This window comes from Crocodylus siamensis, chromosome 12, assembly GCF_052110815.1.
Source record: "Crocodylus siamensis isolate JL-2025a chromosome 12, ASM5211081v1, whole genome shotgun sequence".
Classification (NCBI taxonomy): domain Eukaryota; kingdom Metazoa; phylum Chordata; order Crocodylia; family Crocodylidae; genus Crocodylus; species Crocodylus siamensis.
The window spans coordinates 18,763,708-18,786,494 of NC_143406.1; the positions used below are offsets into that span (position 1 = coordinate 18,763,708).

The 22,787-nt window shown below is 45.3% G+C and overlaps 1 protein-coding gene across 1 annotated transcript in view; it reads left to right on the plus strand.

Moving 5' to 3' along the window:
* The window catches only part of CAMTA1 (calmodulin binding transcription activator 1), a 1,278,205-nt gene that overhangs the window by 1,138,029 nt on the left and 117,389 nt on the right, over positions 1 to 22,787 (plus strand). Inside the window, exons 7-8 of the mRNA XM_090023968.1 lie at positions 13,268 to 13,408; positions 16,429 to 18,284. Coding sequence (XP_089880094.1) covers positions 13,268 to 13,408; positions 16,429 to 18,284 — 1,997 coding nt within the window. The remainder of the gene's footprint in view (positions 1 to 13,267; positions 13,409 to 16,428; positions 18,285 to 22,787) is intronic.

A 22,787-nucleotide genomic window follows, 5' to 3' on the forward strand; every position in this document is an offset into this window, starting at 1 on the left:
CTGTTCCCTGAATGATACCCTTGATCTGTGTGCATCTGGGAAATAGATAGGAAAGCTAAATTATTAATAAAACCAAAAGTTTGGTCAGTAGTGAAATACTAGTTCAATAGTTAAGGTTGTGTTTATTCCCTGTGAACTGAACTAAGGAGAAGAGCATTCATTCTGTCCCTGCAAGCTGAGTCTTAGATACTAAATTGAAATACAATCAGTGTCAGGCACCTTCACACTTCTATTACAACACACACAATTCCAGAGCTCAATAACGGGGCCATTTAGTAAATCAGATAAGAAATTCTGAGTATGTGGAAGGGAATGGCCCAGTGATAACAGCTCTGTCCTGATTAACATTGGCAGAGACAAGAATTTGTAGCAAGAGTTACTTTTTTATTACATGTGAATATCTTGTAGATTGCTTATGAGAACAATTTACAGGAATTAGATTCCACAATGTGCTTTCATGTGTGGGTAGTCTCAAACTTCAGGTGGTTATATGTAGAAATTGCCTAAGCATTAAGTAAAGCTTCTCAAGTCTCATGTGGTGCTTCAAATTGCTTGACATACCCCAAATGTCATCAGTGTTCTGCACATCTCTCTAAATGTAATGTCATTACATTTAGTTCTCACCTGCTATTGAATATCCCACTGCAGTTGCAGCTCAGCTAATTTCTAGAAGTGTTTAATACTGGAACAAAAATTCCTCCTTCAAAAGAACTGTTGCTAAGAAGAAAACAGCTGCACCAATCCTAAAATGAAATTGAGATGAAGACAGAGAGAGACTGGTAAATGTCACATGCTGCTGGGTGATGCTCCTTCATCTGCATTCCTAGCAAAGAGATTCAGGAGCCTCACCTTCATAACCAGCAATGGACAGGAGTAGAGAGCTTGGATATAGAGCTTGAATTATACTTGGGTATGTGGATATAAAAATAAATCTAATGAAAATTCATAGATTTAATAGATTTCATAGAAATGAAGGGCTGGAAGGGACCCCGCGAGATCACTGAGTCCAGCCCCACTGCGATAGGCAGGAAGTCTGCTAGGGTCAAATGATCCCAGCAAGGTAAGTATCCAAACACCTTTTGAAAGAGTCCAGAGTAGGTGCTTGCACCGCCTTTGGGGAGAGTCTGTTCCAGACCCTGGACACTCGGACTGTAAAGAAGTTTTTCCTTATGTCCAGTCTAAATCAGCCTTCCAGAAGTTTGTGGCCATTAGACCTTGTTATTCCTTGGGGAGCCCTGATGAACAACTGTTCTCCCAGATCCTGGTGCACCCTGCTTATATACTTACAGGCTACCCTCAAGTCCCCCCTGAGCCTTCTCTTCTCTAGGCTGAAGAGTCCCATGTCCCTCAGCCTCTCCTCAAGGCTTACTCTCTTGGCCTTTGATCACGGGAGTGGCTCTCCTTTGGACTCTCTCAATCTTATCCATGTCCCTCCTGAAGTAGGGGGCCCAAAACTGGATGCAGTACTCCAGCTGTGGCCTCACTAAGGCTGAGTAAAGTGGGAGGATGACAACCCTGGTTTTGCTGGATGCATGCCAGAGTTTGGTTTGCTTTACCAGCTATGGCATCACATTGTTGATTCATATTCATTTTGTGGTCAATCAAGACCCCCACGTCTCTTTCAGTCATGGTGCTATTGAGTGTAGCACTGCCGAGCCTATAAGTATGATGTTGGTTTTTCCTCCCAAGGTGGAGCACCCTGCACTTCTCTACATTGAATGCCATAAGGTTTTGGTCCACCCACCTTGTGAGCCTGTCCAGGTTGACCTGTATCCCCAGCCTGTCCTCCAGTGTGACATTCTTCCCCCATAGTTTTGTGTCATCTGCAAACTTTGCCAGTCCATATCTGACACCTGAATCCAGATCATTAATGAAGATATTGAAGAGTACTGGCCTGAATCATGAAGGACACCACTGGTTGCCTTGCTCCATGTTGATTTGCTTCCATCAACTAATACTCTTTGGGTCAGACCCTGGAGCCATTTCCCCAGCCATTGGACCATGGGATGGTTGAGGCCGCAGTTCCTCAGCTTAACCATGAGGACATCGTGGGAGACCAAGTCAAAGGCTTTCTTGAAATCCAGATATATGACATCAACCTCATCTCCCTTGTCTAAACAATGAATAACCTGGTCATAGAAGGAAAGACCTTCCAGCAACAAAGCCATGTTGGCTGGCACTCAGAAATTAGCCTGTTGCTGATGGAACCTTTGATGATTTTCTCCAGGATCTTTCTAGGGATGGATGTCAGACTGATTGGCCTGTAATTCCCTGGATCTTCTTTACTTCCTTTCTTGAATATTGGGACCATGTTGGATCTTTTCCAGTCTTCTAGTACCTCTCCTGAGCACCATGAGTTCTCAAATATCTTAGCCATAGGGTGTGCTATGATGTCTGCCAGCTCCTTCACGACTTTCAGGTGCAATCTGTCCGGGCCTACAGACTGATGGATGTCGAGCCTCTCAAGGTGTTCCTTCACTTCATCTACATCAATTGTGGGCCCATCTCCCACCCCCTGGATTCTTTGTGTCCTGTCTGACAGACTGATTGCCCTGGGCAGGTAGAAGACCAGTGCAAAGTAATGATTTAGGAGACTGGTCTTTTCCTGAGCGTCAGATGTCAGCTGCCCCATTTGATTTAGCAGGGGTCCAATGTTGCCTTTGGTCTTTCTCTGACTCCCCACGTATCTGAAGAGGGACTTTTTATTGTCCTTGATTCCCGTGGCTAGCCTGAGTTTGGTTTCTGCCTTGGCTTTTCTGGTCTGTTCTCTACAGGTGCAGGCTAGTGTTGTGCAGTCCTCTTTAGTGATGATTCTTGTTTTCCATCTGGTGTAGGCTTCTATTTTTAGTTTCAGGAGGTCCCAAAGTTCCCTGTTGAGTCAAGGGGGTTTCCCAGCCCACTGACTGCATTTCCTGTGGGACGGAATGGACTTTCTTTGTGCTTCGAGGATTGCATTCTTAAGGAACAACCATTCCTCATTGACTCCCCTTTCTAAGGGGCCATGGTCTCTTAGTGCCTGACTAACCAGTCTCCTGAGTTTCTGAAAGCCAGCCTTATCAAAGTTGAGGGTTTCTGTTTTACTGAAAGATTTGCCCACCCTGCATTGGACAGAGAAAGTGATCAGTTCATGGTCGCTGTCACTAAGCTTCCCCTCAGTCCTCAGATCACAAACCAGATCATCCCTTTTGGCCAGAACCAGATCTAGCAGTGCCTCTCCCCTAGTTGGTCCATAAAGCTCTTGCGTTAGGTAGAGCTACATGACTGGTCAGATTACATTCATTTGCACTGAGAACCCAGCAGTGAGGCCTTTATATCTGTCAACAAGAATGCAGCAAAAATTAAAGACACAAGATTGCTCCATGGAGACAGCCTTCCTGCCTCAACAACTTACAGAATGGACCTGGGAAAGGAAATGGGCTTTTCTCACCATTAGCAAGGGTGTAAGCCAAGATTAACCTGCTGTAGGTTACAGGCAGTGAACAACAAATCCTGATACCTAATGCTGAAGTAACCCAGACGTCTTCACCCTCTACTATGCTATGGTGCTTTGCCTTTGTCACTGTCCAGAGTCACATCCAGGCGATGGGCAGCTGCTGCCTGTTGCTAGTTGTGTTACTCAGGGTGTAGGGTTGGCTCCCCCACCTGTGGATCTGCTAGCCGGTGTCCTGGTGCCACAAGCCTGTTATCCAGACAGAGCTGCTGCCCCTTCACAAGTCCTTCTGTGATTCCCATGGCCTGGGGGCTAGGCAAGGCTATAAACCCTGTTTGACCATGCTGTCTTGAAGCATCATCAGCACCTTTGTATCCACCCTATGTCTGGGAATTGGGGAAGGTATCTCATAAAAAAAAAAAAGATTGTGACCTTTGACCTCTTGAGGGGCTCTGCTTCCTCAGTCAGTGGTGGAAAATGCTGAACCAGCTGACACTTTCCCTTGCATGTGACAGGGTCTTAATCTTGGACCAAGGTCTAGTGACTGGGGCCAGGATAGAAGCGGCTGGCTTTTATCAGGGTTTCTCTGTACAGACCTGTGTGGAGCTCAGGGCAATCTGAGCCTTGCTGTAGTAAGGGGCAGAGCTCCTGCTGATGAAACACTAGGAACTAGGCTAGTGGTGACATGCTGGACACACAGATGGGGGCTGCAGAGGGTGATATTTAGGCACTTTAACCCAGTGAGAGGAATCATCATTCACGTTTTTTCTGATGGTTCTTTACTTTGTGGTGTCAGTTATTTTTTATGTGTGTTCCATTATTTCCCTCCTCAGCCTGCCTTTTGAGCCAAACCTGCTGCAGCTCTGTGCCATCTTGCAGGAGGCACAGCCTCTAAGCAGCTGCAGTTCCAACTGCTTCAAAGCTAAAGGGATGGAAAGAGCCCCTTTCTACTGCCCCATGCTAAGGAGACAGGCATCATATCCTTTCTGAGCTGAGCCTGATTGCTCTTGAGCTGTGGTGTCCCCCACAGCAAGGTGCTGCCACTGACTCAGACAGGGGGAGAGGGTATGGCAAAACACCTCTGGAATTCAGCTGCCCCCCTGGTGATGCAGGAGGTTGACTGCACTGCAGCCATGGTGAGGGCCTGAGCATCTACTATCAGGAACCACCCCACTTCTATCCTGAGTCACTACCAGTGCCAAGAGTTTGCTGGGGGAGTGACACTGTGAGTTTATACAACAGGTTGAATGGCAGTTGAGGGGCAAGAGGTATGTAGGATAGCCCCACAGCACCAAAGGTTGCCTGCCTAGGTGGTGGAAGGGGGGATAATGAGGCTTATCCCCCCGAAACATGGGGCAGAGTTAGGGCTGCAAGGCAGCCCAGCTGAGGGCTTCCAGCACAGCAGGGGTGGGGAAGGAGTGGGGCTGGGGTTAGGGGAGGGGCAGGCACTGCACAGCCGGCCAAGCATAGGACTAAGCTGCGAGCGGCTCATCCGGGGGGCACAGCTACTGCTACTACCTGTACCCTGGGAGGCACAAGGGGCGTGTGCCCCCAGATCTGCACAGGGCAGGCTGCCACTGTGGGCTGGGGCCAGGGCTTTGCTGGGCTGTTCCGGTGGGAGGGGGGTGGGGACAGGCTGGGAAGAACCCAGCACAGCCTCTGCCTCAGCCCACAGAGGCATCCTGCTCTGTCCTGCGCAGATCCGGGGACACACACCCCCTTCGTGCTCCCAGGATGCACGCAATGGCAGGAGCCACCACCCCCTCCCCACGCCCCCCAGAGAGCAATGACAACTCGGAGCGGGGTAGGCGTGGGAGTCCCAGGGGCTCCATCTCCTTCAGCCCAGTGGTGCAGTCAAGGCTGGCCTCACTCAAGCCCCCAGCTCTGGGCCCCCCAGGCAGTGCAGGGCTGGGGCCAGTGTGGGGCTGGGGGGTAGTGGATTCATTAGTGCAGGCGATGCCAGTGCTGGCAAAGACCACGGGTGTGGGGGAAGGCGCAGCCTCACAGGCACAGCAAGCCTCAGTTCTGGCTCCGATCCTGGACCCAGCTTGGCTCCACTCCATTCTGATCCCTGCTCAGTTCCACTCCACTCTCTCCCCCCACTCCCATGGCCCTTTCCCTTTCCCCCACAGACTTTCCCGCTTTGCACGGGGGGAGGATGTATGTTCATAAACATGCATGCGCTCAGTCCCCCACCCAAAAAAATGTTCTCCCTCCGCCTATGATTGCCTGTGTGAAGGGGCTGTGGGACTGGTGGCATTGCCAACAGCAGGTAACTAGATGAGAGTGACTAGGGTATCAGGGGGAATGAGGGAGTTCAGACTGTCCTATGATGAAGTTTCCTTTGGTTTTGATCTTCCCTAGTGGCACTTTCTGCTATTATATTTTATTTCCCTATGCAGCTGCTGATCAGAGAGGCTGCCAGTACGTGTGCTCGGGGTGGGGAGGGCAGCATTTTAATTAGAGTGGTTCCAGTACAACCTCTCTAATTAAAACACTCACTGTCACATGTATTAAGCCCCTGCACATTTTTAAAAGGCTGCAGGACAACTTATCTACAGCTCGTTTGACGAGGTTAAGATAAAGCGACTTTGCAACCATTTAAAATTGTGCGAGGGTTTAATACATGTGATGGTGAGGTTACGCTGGAGTGTTCTAATTAGAATGCTGAGCAGACTTGATTAATTGAGTCTATGCAGCCAATGTGTCTATACAGCCAGAAAGTCCTGATGTGCAAATGAATGGGCAGCTGGTGAGTCAATACTAGAAAGTCATTTTGACTCTCTTCCCCTTGAGAGGAAGAAGCAAGACTTGGATGAATTACTCCCCCCTTCTGCTAGGAAGGTGGTGAGCTTTCTGTCATTCCCAGTTGTCCCTCTCCTAAAACCCAGTGCAAGAGCATTAATTGTCCCTTTTGTGGCTTTAGCCACTTCAGCTCTGCTGGCTTCTACTCTGCTGTGTGGAAGGGTTGTGCCTGGGATTACTGCATTTTGGAGGCAATGAAAAATGCAGTGGGGCTGTTTGGAAGATTTATTTTGATTATAAATAAATGCAGAAGGAATTGAAACAGAAATTAAAATTAAAATACTTTGCAGTATTTCCATTTAGTTTAATCTTTTTTTTAAATTTCCACATTATGACCTTAAATTTAACCAAATGTGCTTTTAAAGTGGTTTTACTTTTTCAGCATTTAAGATAGGGGAGGTGTCTGTGTGTGTGTTTTATTAACCTTTCTTTCATAAGGTACTTTTTTCCCCATAGATATTTCCTTTCCCACTGATTCATTATATGTCGGGAAGCCGAGCGTGACATGTTAAAAGCCATCTTGATAGTATTTGATATTCAGTACTAACAGCTTACCAACTCATAGGAGTTTTTTCTTTAAAGGGGGGAGGGAGACAATCTGCATATTGGATGTGCCAAGACAGTAGGTAATTTGCATTAAGCATCTAGAAATTCTCTTCTTGCAATCTGTCACCCTTCACTGGCTTTTCATTTTATAACCTTCACAACATAAGGAGGTGTATAAGCATTAGAAGAGTCACAATACATAGGCAGACAGTGGAGGTGGAGCTTTTCTTGATCAGCAAGAGCAAAGGTAGCAAGGGAACTGTTTTCTTGAATGCTACCTCTCCTAGGGAGTCTGAAGCCTCATTGTCTCCTTCAGGTGTTCAGGGCCAGAAAATGCAGCCAATAAGACTGGTGAGAAAGGTAATCCTGAAGATACGTAGTCCCTAGAGGGAGGTTTCACACCTCCCTCTAGGTACTACATATCTTGGTTAGTAAGATTGTGCAAAGCTTCGGTTGCTGATTCAACTTGACGGAGATTCGGCCCAATTTGACAGCTAAATCTCTGAATCCAAATCAAATCAGGAAACCCTTTAATCCCTCCAAATCCAACCTTCCGAATCAATTTGGAGAGATTCAATGATTTGGACATAGGCACAGTTTTAAATGTTTTTTCTACATACCTCAAGATACCAGGGAGGTCGTGAATGCTGAGATGGTAGGGCAGATGGAGTGCCCCACAGGAGCATGGGGGTGTCCCCAGCATGCTCAGCGGCAGACCTGGAAGTGGACCAGAAGCACTTCTGATCCGCTTCTGGGTCTGCTGTGGAGTGTGCGGGGGATCCTCCCCTCAGCTCAGGGACTGGTGCCTCCTGAGTTTGGGGGGGTACCCAGGATCCCCCCATGGCCAATTTCTGAGCCAGCGGGGCGCGGGGCGGGTCCCCTGCATGCTCAGCAGTGGACCTGGAAGTGGACCAAAAGTACTTCCAGTCCACTTCTTGGCTCGCCACTGAGCACGTCCGCCAGTCCCATCTTCAGATTCAGAATTGGCCAAATCAAATCGGGACAGTGATCTGAATCAACGAATTGAATCACTGTCCTCTGATTTGGGCCAAATCTGAATCTGGATCTAATACAGCCCGCTTAGCCTACTCCTGTTGTTTAATCTTGTTGACTGCACTTGATGTTGTTCCTCTGGGCTAAGTATCAGCCAGGTCTGTAAGCTGTCAGTTGGGGGTGGGTCAAAGGTGACATGTTTTGTCTGGTATTTTGCAGAAGGCCTGTTACAAGGCTGGAGGGTAAGACAGCACCCAGAATATACCTGTGGGCCTGGGAAGCACCATGGTTCAACCAATCCTAGATTAGTTCCACAGCAGCTATGAGGTGAAAGATGAGACCCCAGAGACCCAAGCTGCAAGCAGTGGTAAGGGCAAGAGACAGACTATGGCTGGTGAACATGTTCCCCAGTGACAGATCCAAAGCAGTGTAGGAAGGGTCTTTCACAAGGACCTACAGAAAGAGCACAGGAACTTCAATTAGCAGATAGCCCACTGAGTATTCCCTGTGTAGGAAGTGCAGCATAGAGGGGGGGGTTTGTTACCCCCCAGTGTTCTCTAGACAGACCTGCCTGGGGGTAGAGATGATCGATTACTTGCCCTGGAACTGTGTATATGCCAGAGAGGTCTAAGTAAAAGTGAGCAGGCTCCTCCACTTGATGACAGGTGATAAGCCTGACCAGGGAAGCTATGCTGTGTGGCTACCTGACAAAAAAGCAAGGGACCCTGACAGGCCACTTTGATTTGTTTCTTGTTTCAAAAATGCTCTGTGGAAAACCAGGAACTTTCTGCTGTACAAGCCTCCCAGTAGAGGACTGCCTAAGATTGGAGGTGAGTGAACTGCAGCTGTACTTCCAAATAATAAAGCAAGACATAGGGGAAAGAGAGGCAGAAGAGACCTGGAAGAGGAAAAGATGACACATAATGTTTCATGAAACAAGCACAGGAAATGACAACAGAAGATTTGCAGCGCTGTGAATGAAGACTGGAAAGGGAAAGGGGAGGGTTTTGTTTTGGGCTGAGGTATGAGATGGAATGGGTATGGGGAAATGGATAGGGAAAGGAGAAACGAGAGGATTATAATGTAGGTATAACTGTTGGTGAAATGTGGATGAACTCTTTGTTAGAGTGACTGTATTTGGATCTTGGGGAGCACTGAATTTGCAGCTGAATAAAGGCTTTTTTCTGTGTCTCAGCAGAGCTGCTGGTCACAAGGCAGGATGATATATTAAAAGTAACATTGCAAATGCTTGGGTAAGCAGTTTCTTAACAATGGAGTAGCGTTATAAAAATATATATAGTTCACTGCGGAAGAAGAACAAGATGCAGTCCACCAGCTATCATCCGGAGATAAAGCAGAAGCAAGACCTTGGAGGTGAAGACGGAGTCAGCAAGAAACCAGAAAGAACCAGCAAGTGAAAGGAGGAAGCCGGGGTCAAAGTCTTGCACATGCGCTCTTAATAGAGAAGCATGTAAATGAATGAAATGCATAGGTAATCCCATGCTAATGAAACAAACAGTAAACAGAGGCAGAGCTTGAGATGGGAGGAACGAGGGTGGAATAAATGTTAATGAGCATGAACCAAGGTTTATAAAATGTGAAAAGAACTAATGTTCACTGAGGCTCCCCGTGTTCATAGGCTGTGTGTTTGTGAGGGAGCTAGTCCGAAGCCATCTCCATTCTGAATAAAGCTATTGCGAGCAATGTGTGCTGGTGTTTGCTCCCTGCTTGCTATGGCTAATGAGTAACAAAATCCATGAGCAATTGGATCGCCATCTCCCTAGTCATTGGGCGCCGCATGGAGTCGGGGTCTAACACTCTTTAGTCACACTGTTGACCTGTACAATCAAAGGAGAGTGAGTTTGTGTAGATATAGATAGATATAGCTATTTTTTATTTTAAAAAAAAATCAGGACTTTTTTGTTGATTATTTTATTAAGATGCTAATTAGTTCCAGTTTCATAATCTGGAGAAATGGGTACCAGAATAAGGTTCCTGAAATCTACTCAGTTACTTTAACCAAACACAAATGCTACCATCTCCTCTTCTTGTTGCCTGCTAGGTTTTAATGAATGTTAAAATAAACCATCAGGACAATTTGTGCCCTTATTTTTTATTGCTTACATTGTTTCATGAACTCCTGCTAACAGGAAACTGAAATCCATTTCCTGTTGTCATAACTTTTCCCCCCTCTTTGCATTCACATACTGACTGTGGGAAGGACACTGCGTCTGCCCCAGCAGCACAAGGTTCAGAGCCCCTGCTACCTAGAGATATGTAGAAAAAACATTTAAAGATGTATCCACGCCCTGAATTGCTGAATATCTCCAAATTGATTTGGAGGGTTCTGAATTGATTTGGAGAGAATAAAGGGTCCTCCAATTCGATTCGGATTTGGAGATTTAGCCGAATCTGCTCTGAATCGAACCAGGGACCGAAGCTTCACACAGCCCTACTGTTTGTGGAGTTGAGGAAAAGCCATCTGTACAATTATTGTGGTATACCAGGATGCACTTCCAGAGGTAGCCATGACAACGCCTGGTGGTCACCCTGCACCTGTACACCTACCTCAGTTCCCTAATTTGGTTCCTCTCTGCCACTTGCCATACCTAATGTGCTGTTTTAGGAGGCTGCCTTTTGGGTAACCAGGTTGCAGGTGCCTTACTCCCCCCATTCTGTCTTTGGCCAGGGCTTTTGAGGGGTTTAGCCCCTCTTGCTTTGGTCTGGGTACCTAGTATGCCTGGGCTTTGGCCTGTCCTGGCCTCAGCTCACTTTCCACCTACCTCTTTCCCAGAAACACCAGCCAAAAAAAAGGAAGACTAAACAGGAGAAAAAACAAAGGGAAAAAAAAATCACAGGATGCTAAGTACTCTGCTCTATGGTCTTTGTACTTTCCCTCACAGTTGCCATGGTCCACTAGGTGTTACTAACCAATGGATAGCAAGAAGAAAAAAAGAAACCTAGACCCCTATCTGGTTAACATAAACAGTTCTTGGTCCTCTGAGTTGTGCTTTCTCTCCAGGACCCCTCCCAGGGTTAACATAAACAGTCGTCTAGGAGTACTTACTGCCCAGGACCCCTCCTGAGTTAAAATAAAAAGTTCTCAGTGCTTCCCATGTACTCACTCATCCACTGCACCCACCTCTAAGAGAACAACTCCACATACTCCTACTCCTCCCCTGTCTCCCTAGAGAGCTCTGTCCTTTTCTGCCCTGTAGAAGAGTGTAGATACCAGTCAGCCTTTTCCCACTGATCATCTGACCGGACTTATTTATAATAATTCCCCTCTATTTAGAGGCTGTGTTCTGTAGCTAGCTGCTTGCAGGTTAGACTCTGCAAGGAGGTGAGTCTATAACTTAGGGCTGGCCAGTTCTTCTCAGGCAGTCTGTGCCTTACTTGCACTAGGAAGCTTGCCCCTTCCTCTTCAGTTGTATCTTGGAATTGACAGCCAAGTACTTCTCTACTCTGGCTGCTTTGGTGAGACCCTTCCTTACTGCAGATACTTGCTCCCCTCCTCCTTGCTGATTTTTTTTTCCCTAGTCCTCTCTTCCCTGTTACTGGATTAGTGTTCTCTGTTACATGGGGGTTTGCAGAAAAGGGTTTGCAAGAAGATGGGTGAAATTTGTAACATCTCCTCTAGGAATGTGAAAGGTTAAATGATTAGTATTTTTATACCAGGAATGCATTACCAGTTAACATTTAGCATGGGATGGAGTCTGGTGGGGAAGGGAAGCAGCACAGTGCCTCAGCAACAGGAAAGCAGCAGGGCAAGTGGGAGTGAGGGAGGACTAGTATGCATAGCTAGCCTGTTCCCTCCATCCCATTGTGCTGGCAGCTGAAGCAAGGTGGGAAAGCCCTTCAGTTGCTGCTGCTTCCCATGGCTTCATGTGGGCTCTGTATACCCCAGCTGAGACTAGGTATGTGTTATCAATGACCCATTTAACCGATATAATTAGAGGAGGTTAAACAGATAATTTTTTAAATGATATTTACATCTCAATTTTCTCCTTGGATTAGTTCTTATAACACCATAGTCATAGCTGTTGAGTAATATACTTGCAGTGCATATTTAGCTGCTTGGATAAAAATCTTATTGAGCACGCAGCTCTACTAGTTCTTCTGTCATTGAATCTGTATTTCTGGGCATCTCTTTGGTCTCTCATTCTGTCTGTGTCTAGTTAAACCAAGAGGAAGGTATATCCTGCATTAGAAATTCTGGGATGCTAGAGAACCCTACAAAGACTTAAGAGGTAGTGAGGTTTTAGAAAAAGGGACTTTAAGGTAGGTTCCCTCACTTCTATCCCCAGCTCAGCTATTTAGAGTCTATTTAGAACTGACCCTAAGGCAGGGGCCTGCAACATTTTTTGGGCAGAGTGCCCTCAGTAACCTTGACTTGTAAGATGTTGGTGTGCCGGGGCGGATGGCGAGGGAGCTGCAAGGGGCCCGATCCTTGTTGTGGCAGTGCAGCTATGGCCCCTTCCCTGCTGTATGCCATGATGTGGACATGCCTAGCAAAATGCCTTTGCATGCCATGCTCTGGCACTGATGCCTACCCCTACCCTACGGGTTTCCTTTGAGCAGCCTGGGCTCTATAAGCCACTCCTCTCTATCTTGTAATCTGCACCAAGGCTCATGTGCTTCTGGTACTTCAAGTGGAGCCTGTCTGAAGACTACTTGTGTCCTTTTGTACTTAGTTGTAATTTGTGGCAGTAGAGGTGGGAAGTGGGGTACAGAAGGGCCAAAGTCAGAAACAGGATATTTCAGGTTTGCTGCTAGTAGATCTTCCATGTTTACAGCCTGCAGTGCTCAGCTGAGTTCAGCATGCACCAGAAGCTTGGGCTAGACAGCCACTGAAGGTTGAGCTTAGAGGATTACAGTGTAGAAAGTTGCTTGGTATGTGTTTCATAGTGGCCCTAGGGACCATCCTAAATATCATTGTAGGCCTAACCTAAGGGTACCTCTATATAATGGATGGCAGTGCCATGGAGATGTATTGTGGTATCGGGAGCAGTCCATCCATGTCAATGCAACACCCTACCCAGACAAGTATGCCCATTCTACTTCCCAGTTACTGACCCTGACAGAACAGCAAGCGACTTCAGCTATGCTGCTCCTGGTACCTAAGCCAGCTTGGGTGTCTGCGGAGCACTGCACTATGTTGCACAGATATAACCTAGCATGATGTGTGGCCTAGGGTAAGTCACTGAGCTGAGCTTCAGCTTGCGTAGTGAGGGTGATGATACCTAATGTACAAGTTGGCTGCAAGACCCCATCCATGAGTGGCTTATAAAGTACTGGGCAATCTGCAGATAAAAGGGGCTAGACAACAGCAAAGTGTTGCTACTGAATATTGTCTTTAATTATTGTCCTGTAGATCTCACAACATTGGGTAGCAGGGGAATAGCTCCCCACCCTCCTAAGGAGATCCCATGCTGGTTTGCTGGGGTGTTCTGCCTAGTTGCTGATGGGAGGTTTCTGCTGTTCTCTCCACAGTTCATGGCATTAAGTGGACATGCAGCAATGGCAACAGCAGTTCAGGATTCTCTGTGGAGCAGCTTGTGCAGCAGATCCTGGATAGTCACCAGACAAAACCCCAGCCTCGAACGCACAACTGTCTCTGCACTGGTAACTTGGGTGAGTAGCAGGAGGAGGATGGGGAGCCCCTTGCTAAATCAAACACATAATACACAGCAAGAAAACACTTTGCAAGTACACACTTGTGTACCTTAAGGTGCTGATTTGATATCCTGTGAATGAAGCTTATAAGGAGCCCATAGGAAACTATTGCTGATGACTTGAAATAATACAGAGAGCTAGCTGGGATCTTTATTTATTGTTCTTTCACCTAAATGGGCTGCCCAGTCTGGCAGCAGATGGTGCTGTCCCTAGGCATTTCCTGGAAATGGCTTTTCACGCTTCAGAAAGTAGCTTGGCCTGCTGTAAAAGAAATGCTTCCTAGGACAGTATCCTCCTCACCTGCACATACATCATTCTCATGGACATTAAGGAAAATAGAAGCTTCAGCTTCGAACAGATCTGCTAGATTTTGTAGGCTTTGTTGAAAGATCAAACCAAGAGTGAGTTTGACTAGGCAATACAGATCTCTAATGTAACCTTTTGCTCTTCAGCAATGTGGAATCTCTCGGGCCTCACAGTTCAGTGTGACTGTTTCTTATGATCATATTTATTGTATTACAGCTGAGTCTCATACCTTCTCACTACAGTAATGGCATCTTCATTAAGTGACTGCCAACTCTGTGTTAAACCCTCATGAATTTGAGAGCCCTTTTATCAAACACGGTTACTAAATGTCTCGATCATATAAGAAATTATCTTTTTAGCAAAGTAAAATAGCCTTTATCAGATGGAATAAAAGGTTTGCCAGAATAAAACTCCTCTGGATAGTTATTTTAAGTCTTTGGGGAAATCTATAAATAAGGAATTAGGATCTATGAAACATTTAATTTTTTTTTCTGTCACCTTTTTGTCCTTTGGTGAGTTCTCAGATTGCAGCTTCATTCATGCTCAGTGTATTCATGGATGTTACTTAACTGTTAAAAATGTTTTGTCACAAAATATGAGGAAAGTAATCCAAAAATGTACTTTGGCTTTTTGCAGTTGCTAGCTGTAAACCAAGAGCGTCTTTTAAAAAAATGCAGATGCCTTGTAACCTCTGAGCTCTAGTCTGAGCCCTCTGCTGGTAGCTGCCTTAGACTGGCATGGTTTGTTCTGTAGTTTGTTCACACTCTTACTATAGGCCAGAAATGTTCTTGCATGTGCTCAATGGATCCTTGGGCATTTCAGGCAGTTAATTACAAGATAACCCAAACTGGCCATCCTCCATTTGCCAGTAGTGATGGAAACATTAAATGAAAATTCCTTCCTGTTGAGAAGAGCTTTGTTTGAATTAGATTGAAAGAGCTTTGGAAGGTTGAGTCTTTCCCATATTAGAACTTTCTAATGAGTGAGAATCTGTGTGATTGATTTCAACTCATCTCTCTCATCCCCACCCCTTTGCACTGCATCAGTCAAGTAAAATATACTGTAAATTAATTAGTCTTTAGAGAAACTTGTCAAAGAATAATACTCTCTGTGCATCAAAAGACTTTTTGGCAGTCTTTTATACAATGAAGATTTTAAGTAAGACTGATGACCTCTAAAATACTTAGGTCTGGATTAAAATTCAGTCCTTCAAACTCAGCAGTTGATCCTGGCTTACAGATCAGAACATAAATCCTTTTATTCTCCCCTTTGATGTTTTGTCTTGTGCTAACTCTACTGCATGCTTCTTAACATAACAGTCTCGCTTTGTTTTACAGCAGCTTGCACTCTGACATGCACAACCCCAGCTTCTTAGTCACACACACAGACTGCAGCTTGGAAGCCTCTCTCTTGTTCCGCTCTATTCCTAGGAGAAGAGAGAAATTTAATACTGCATTGAGTTTCAAAAGATTTGTCCTGAACTACTTTAAGTGACCTGATTCAGATCTTGAACATATAATAGAGAATTTCTCTTCAAGGGCATGGAACAAAAGAATTAGAAAATTACAGTGGCTGCACAGCCACTTTATGATACCCAGAAGATGGCATTTGTAATTGTACCCATTAGCTATGAGGAGAAGGTTTCTTTCCCCAGTAGGTCATTATACTATACAATAATTAAGTTTCTTACCTTGTTCTGGGAAAAACAAATCAATTAGAGAAAAAAATATAAAAAATTCATAGGCTGTTCTTGTCAGAAAACATGCCTGGGTGTCAGACTCTGTCGTAGAAAGACATTCACAGAAGGAATCCTTTACTCCAGCCAGATTAATTTCGCAGCTCCTGGAAGCAAGTGATACCCATCCTGTGACAGGCAAGTAAAGGCACCACTTGGCTAAGCTCCTGTCAGGAACTGCTTTCTGGTGACCTTTCCCTGTAGACTTTTCCCCCTGTCTGGTGCTAATCACCACTGCACATAACCTTTCCAGTTACAAAATGTTTTAGCTGTCAACATGTGAATTGGATGCAGCTGATCTCAAGATATGTTACGGTTCTTCTAGGAGGGATAGCTTTCTCTCTTCTGTCTAGTTTACTTTCTCTTTAAGAGCTTGGCTGATAGCTGTAATTGGATAAGATAATAAGAAAAATAACATAGATGGCAGGATAGTGTAGGGGGTGGGACTTGGAAGTTTTTCACTTTCAGATTGCAACTTGGGAACCTCCCCAGTCAAGCAGCCATGTGCAAGTACACATTGGAGGAGAACCTTTTTGGAGTTCCCCATAGAATGACGCCCCCTCTCCCCATATTACACACGTCCATCACCATGGCAGGCAGAAATAGGTACCCATGTCAACCTTCCTAGCCATGAAACTTGGAAATTGAGTTTGAACAACCCTGAGACTGGACACACAGGCTGAACCCCATTCTCGTCCCCGGTGGTGGTGTGATTAGGTGCAGGGTGAAGTTAGTAGTAAGCGGTATTGGGGAGAGAGTGTATCGAGTGAATTGTTGGGGAGGAAGTGTGTATGTGTTTGAAATACATACACCCATATGCTTACACTCTCTCTAAAGTGTAATTATCTCCCTCTCCACTATTGGAAAATGGCATAATTAATATCAGTTCCTTATATTCAATAATCTAATTATGTACATCGTTTGTTTTTTGGAACAGGAGCAGGTAGCAGTGTGCATCACAAGTGTAACAGTGCCAAACACCGCATCATATCACCAAAGGTCGAGCCAAGGACAGGTGGGTACAGCGCTCACTCGGAGGTACAAAATAATGATGTGTCTGAAGGCAAGAACGAGCACAGTCATGGAAAGACCTCCAGCCGGGAGAAGAGGAATGGTAAAGTGGCAAAGCCAGTGCTGCTCCATCAAAACAGTACTGAGGTCTCTTCCACCAACCAGGTGGAAGTTCCTGACACAACCCAGAACTCTCCTGTGTCCATCAGCAGTGGATTAAATAGTGACCCTGATATGGCTGACAGCCCAGCCGTCACAGGTGTCTCCAGCATGGCTGTTGCCTCAGTGATGGGAAGTTTGTCACAAAGTGCCACAGTGTTTATGTCAGAAGTCACAAGTGAAGCTGTGTACACCATGTCGCCCACCTCTGGCCCAAATCAGCACCTCCTTTCCTCAGATGCAGCTGCACAGGGACTGGTTCTGGCGGTGAGCTCAGATGGCCACAAATTTGCTTTTCCCACTACAGGCAGTTCAGAAAGCTTGTCCATGCTGCCCACCACTGTCTCAGAGGAGCTTGTGCTTTCCACAACACTGGATGGTGGCAGAAAAATTCCAGAAACCACCATGAATTTTGACCCAGACTGTTTTCTTAACAATCCCAAGCAGGGACAGACTTATGGTGGAGGAGGCCTGAAAGGAGACAGCATTGGTACCAACATCAGGCAGTCACCCACATCAGAACGTGGATTTAATTTCAGTGCAGCCCTCACTAAAGAGATTAAAACTGAGGACACATCTTTTGAACAACAGATGTCCAAAGAAGCGTTTTCCTCCACCTCTGCATCTAATTCTCTCACCCTCACCACAGGTACAGGTTTGCTTCCATCAGGGGGAGGCCTGAGCCCCAGCACGACCTTGGAGCAAATGGACTTCAGTGCCATTGACTCCAACAAGGACTATTCTTCCAGCTTCAGCCAGACAGTCCAGAGTCCCCATGTCCACCAGACCCCTTCCCCTAGCTTCTTTCTGCAGGATGCCAGCAAACCTCTTCCCCTTGAACAAAATGCCCACACCAACTTGAATGACACAAATGGATCATTTGTGAATACTTTAGGAATCCCCAATGTGAAAACAGAATCTTCCTCCCAGACAACCTCTAACTGTAATGGCACAGTGGAAACTCGAATAGAATCCACCTCTTCCCTCCAGCTCATGCAGTTCCAAGCAAACTTCCAGGCTATGACTGCAGAAGCTGAAGTTCCCATGGAGACCTCCCAGCAGGCAGAAGGGAATGAAAATCTACTTAAATCAGGGGATCTTCAAGCCTGCAGTACAGAACACTACTTGCAGCCTGAGGCCAATGGTGGTATCAGGAATGGGAACAATCTGTCTATCCTGCAAGGAAACATGGTACAAGGACTCTACCCTGTGGCCCACCCCAGCTTAAATAACTCCTCCAACATGGAGCTTAACTTGGACCACTTTGACATCTCCTTCAGCAATCAATTTTCTGATCTGATAAATGATTTCATATCTGTAGAAGGTGGGAGTAATACTATCTATGGGCACCAGCTGGTGTCAGGTGACAGTGCCGGGCTCTCTCAGCCTGAAGATGGCAACAGAGCAACCTACAGCCAGGCCGAGATGTGCATCCCATGCTGCAGCCCACAGCAAGCCAGTATGCAACTCAGCAGTACCGAGAACGGAGCCAGCACCATGGCTTATATGCACGTTGCTGAGGTGGTCTCAGCAGCTGCCGCACAAGGTGCCCTGGGGCTGCTGCAGCAGAGTGGGCGCTTGTTCATGGTGACGGATTACTCACCGGAGTGGTCTTACCCAGAGGTAAGCTTCCAGCTTGTAATCATTAACGATTACAAGGCCATCTTTTGTTGCTTTGTTAATAAGGGCTCCAGGAACCTTTTTATTAAAACTTTGACAGGGGTTTTAAATACCTCTTTCAGAGCTAAGAGCATCCTAGGCCATTTGCATGTCTTTTGTATACTTTTTATTAAGCACTTCGTTATCCTGTCAGGGCTTCATTCCTCACTCGTAATGCATCTGAACAGAAATACTTTGTTTCCCCATGAAGCAGAGAATTCCCCCTGTGAAGCATGGTCAGTGTTGCCTGGCTAATTTGGAGCAAGCATGAATATGCTGGGCCTGGTGCTTAAATCCCACTTTAGGTTTACCAAGAGCTGTATTTCTGACAATGAACTTCCTTATGGGGCTTACCCTTGCTTAGGGTAAAGTACTCTTGTACTTTTATCTAGCTGTGGTTGTATGTACCACAGATCAGAGATGCTGTTAGCACAGCTTCTCTTTACTGGAAGGAATGATGGACAACCAGTATTCAGCTTTTATCATCTTGATAAACAGAGCATTTTCTTCTGGGTTCATGTGAGAGGGTGGGGAAACCCTCTTCCCAGGTTGCATAGGGAGGTGGCATGACTGGGATGCAGGTCTCCCTTATGAGTGGAAGCCTGTCCCCCGGGACTATGAAAGGGAGCAAGCCAGGGAGAGTAGCTTGTTGCATCCAGGCACCTGCAGCTAGCCTGGGAGGTGGTGCTGGACAGCTCCGAGAGAGAGAAGGCATTTCGCTGGAAGAGCTCTCAGAGGGTCTAGGCTAAGGGTGGACAAAATGGTAGATCTGGCAGGTAGCTGAGCTCCATTTCCCAGCAGCCCCTGCCTGTGTTGCCATAGCCAGTTTCCAAGGAGACCTCAGGAATGGCAGGGCTGTGACCAGGCCATGCAGGGCCAAGGTTTCCATGGAGACCATCTCATAAAGTGCTGGCAGGGAGCTGGACTGGTGTTATTATAGCACCACTGTCCACCAGATAGTGCTTAGGGATTGTTAAAGCACAATTAACCCTTAAATGGAACCTGAAATATGAACACAGACAACTCAGTGTCCCAAAATCAAAGTGTAACTGTATTAATATGACAAGTATTATCTTAGCAGTTTCTATATTCAGAGGGAGAAAAACACATAGTACAATGATCGCACCCAATCCCAGTTGTTACTTTGCTTCACAGACAAGACGGCAGCTCGGTTCCTGAAGCAAAGGGCGTGTCATTGGCTGGGACAGTCTAGACGGGTGTTGAAAGCTGGATTCATGATGACAATGATGATAACGACACACACTTAACTTTCTTGCACCCCCTTTTATGCTTTTCTCTAACTTGACTCCTTTGACTCCTTGCTTTTAGATTGGTGTCTCTACAGTCAGCATTTTGTCCATATTTTATCCTGTCAGCGTATTCGTCTGTTCACCAGACCCATCACGAGCACACCTCTTAATTTAGCCTTTTTCTGGTGTCTTCCTTTGGACATTGTTCACTGGTTTTCTTTCTCACCTTTCATTAACATATTCAATCATTTCATATTCAATCATTTCATTCCTCTGATTCAACCAGTTAGTGCCAAGTCCATCCAGGCACCTGCAGCTAGTAACAAAACTATTGCTGTGTTGTGTTAGAAATACTTCTCACAGTGATAGAAAAGGAAAGAAACATCATGCAAGCAAACTCAAGGTCATAAGCTGCTTGCAAGAGGCAAGGCCATCTGATATTCAGACACCAACAAAATGAAAAGTTCAGATAACAATGAGGCTATACAGAACTTTAGGCTGAATATAAGAGAAAACGTTAAACAATACTATCATTCACCACTCTATAAACTGGTGCAACTTTAAAGCATAAAATATAACAGGCTACCCTAACAATCCCCTCATTGATAGCTAGGTTTATCTATGTCATGACTATATGGAAGTCAGTCTGATAATGAAACTCCACCCCAACTGCTCAAGGCCTGTATGGGTTGCAACCATCAGCAGAGCTTTTAATTCAGCGAGTGAACATTTCACCCCAGGTTTACCTGACATCCTGCTTATTGAAGGAGCTCGTCATAAGATAATCCTTGCAGCCGCTGAGCTTGATAGCATTCTAGTCTAAAATATAGCAGTTTCATTTTGTAATGCAATAAAATCATGAACACTAGCAGTATCATTTGCACAAAAATCAAAACAACAATAGGATGTAACATTAGATTAAAAAATCCTGAAGCAGTTGGACTCTATCCAATCAAAGTTTCCCACCAAGAATGCTATCCAGCATTCTAGACCTTTTCCAATACTGTCAGTACTTCTTTTTTGTTATGTTTGATCTGAACCATGGTTTCTTCATTGCATTTCTTAATAGATTGAAGTACAGTGTGTAGATCAGGGTGAGACAAAATTTGCTGCAAAAGTGGCAAATCCAATCCCATCTGCACTGGGGTTATATCCTGATATAGCCATGGTTTAGCTTGGATAGACTGAACTGTCCACCAGGGCACAAAATACATAAAATCAGAACCACTAACTGATGAAACATTACAAAAACACTGATTGACAGAAAACATTATTAATATTGGTATCTAAAGTTTGAACAGCCAAACTAAGACAAACAACAAAACCAACAAAACGAAACAGACAAAACAATCGTTGTAGCAGCTGAGCTATGGTTGAAACAGGGAAATGGCTGGTGACCCCACAGGCAACACCTGGGTCTGTGGGTCCATCCACCACCTACACCACTGGATCAAATTTTCACACTGGTTTCTGCAAAAGAAAATAAATGAACTTGTCGAGGGAAATTCCTCACAGGAGGATATTATGTATATTTACAGTGCTGACATGCACAGTGGCAATATGCACAGCACCACAATTCTTGGGGTGCGTCTTTTATAAGTCTTCTATGCTTTTTTGCATCTCACTACAAAAACAAATTACTTTCCTTTCCAAGGTTTTAACTGTGATATGTGAAACCATTTTCTCCAAAGGCCATCACCCCTCATTTTTATGGTAACACAAGTAGGTAAACAGTTGGACTTATCTAGCCCACCACATATGTGGGTCCATTTAACATCCAGTTCATGCTCTTTATCTTCCCATTTTCGGTACATTACCTGGTCACCTAAATTCCATTCTGTTAGAACCTTGTTAGGCCCAAATCCTTTTGTCCATTCTTTTGACATTTAGGCCTAATTACTGGGCCACCCTGACATATATATCATGTGTTGTATTAAAGCCTGTACCCATCTGTTACAACCCAACGGACTAGGTCATCAGGTAAGTCTGTACTGGTCCACCACTGCTGTGGCACTTGCATTTGTCTGCCTGTCATGACAGAAAAGGGTGCAAACCCACGAGCTTTTGGAGCTGCTATAAGTGCCATCAAAATTACTGGTAGCTGTTCATCCCTATCCTTTCCATCAAATTTTGCCATTTTAGCCAACAACTCCTTTAATGTTCTGTTGGTTCTTTCTACTTGACCTGAGCTCTGAGGGTGCCCAGCAATATGAAACCTCTGTTTAATTTGTAGTGTGGAACGCAGTTCTTTCATAATGTCTGCAACAAAATGACATGCCTGATCCAAATCTATTTCCCCACTGTGAAAGCACAATGTTAAACAATTGTTTGCAGTTATGTTAGCAGTGTTGCACCTAGTTGGGATGGCTTCAATCTATTTTGAAAAAGGATATTTTACTATTAAGCAATACCTGTTTTCATTCTTAGTAGTAGGCAAGGATCCAATGTAATCCACTTGTATCCTTGACCAAGGCCCATTAATCCTCTAATGCCTCAGTTGTACCTTTCTTTTACTAGAATCAGCATTGATCATAGCACAGGGAAAACAATTGTCTACCCATGGCTTACTATCTTGCTTTATGGAGGGCCACCATCCTGTTTGAGGGACTATCTCCATCGTCATTTTCCATCCTAGGTGTCCTTTCTCATGTACAAACTGTACATTAACTCATCTCTGACTTTTTGTGGAACTACCCACTGTCTAGCCTGAGTAGCTGGGTCACTTCTCCAAATCACACTTTTTAGTTGCATCACTTCATCTCTGCCTAGAAGGCTTTTCAAGTCTTTGTCATTTTCCTGCAATTGTTTTAAATCACCTAGGCTCACTGCATGTGATCTTTCTTTGAGCTTGCCGGGTAAGCACTGCCATGTGCTGGCATTGCTTTCCCTTTCTGGCTGCTGCTTTTGCTAGTTCATCTGCCCAATTGTTCCAAAATCCTTCTTTACTCTTTGTCTTCTGATGGCCTCTGACGTGCTGGACTGCAGACTTTCATGATCTTTTAACAATAAGCTGATACACCTGTTCCCATAAAGCTGAATCCTTCTCCCATATACATTTGGTTCTTTGCCCAGATGGACAACTATGTAGTCAGTGCCCTACAAATCCAATCTGAATCTGTAAAAATAGCTACCTTTTGTCCTAATGGCCCAACTTCAAGCACTGCCTTAACAGGCTGCAACTCAACTGCTTATGCAGAATGAGGAGTCACTTGTTGAT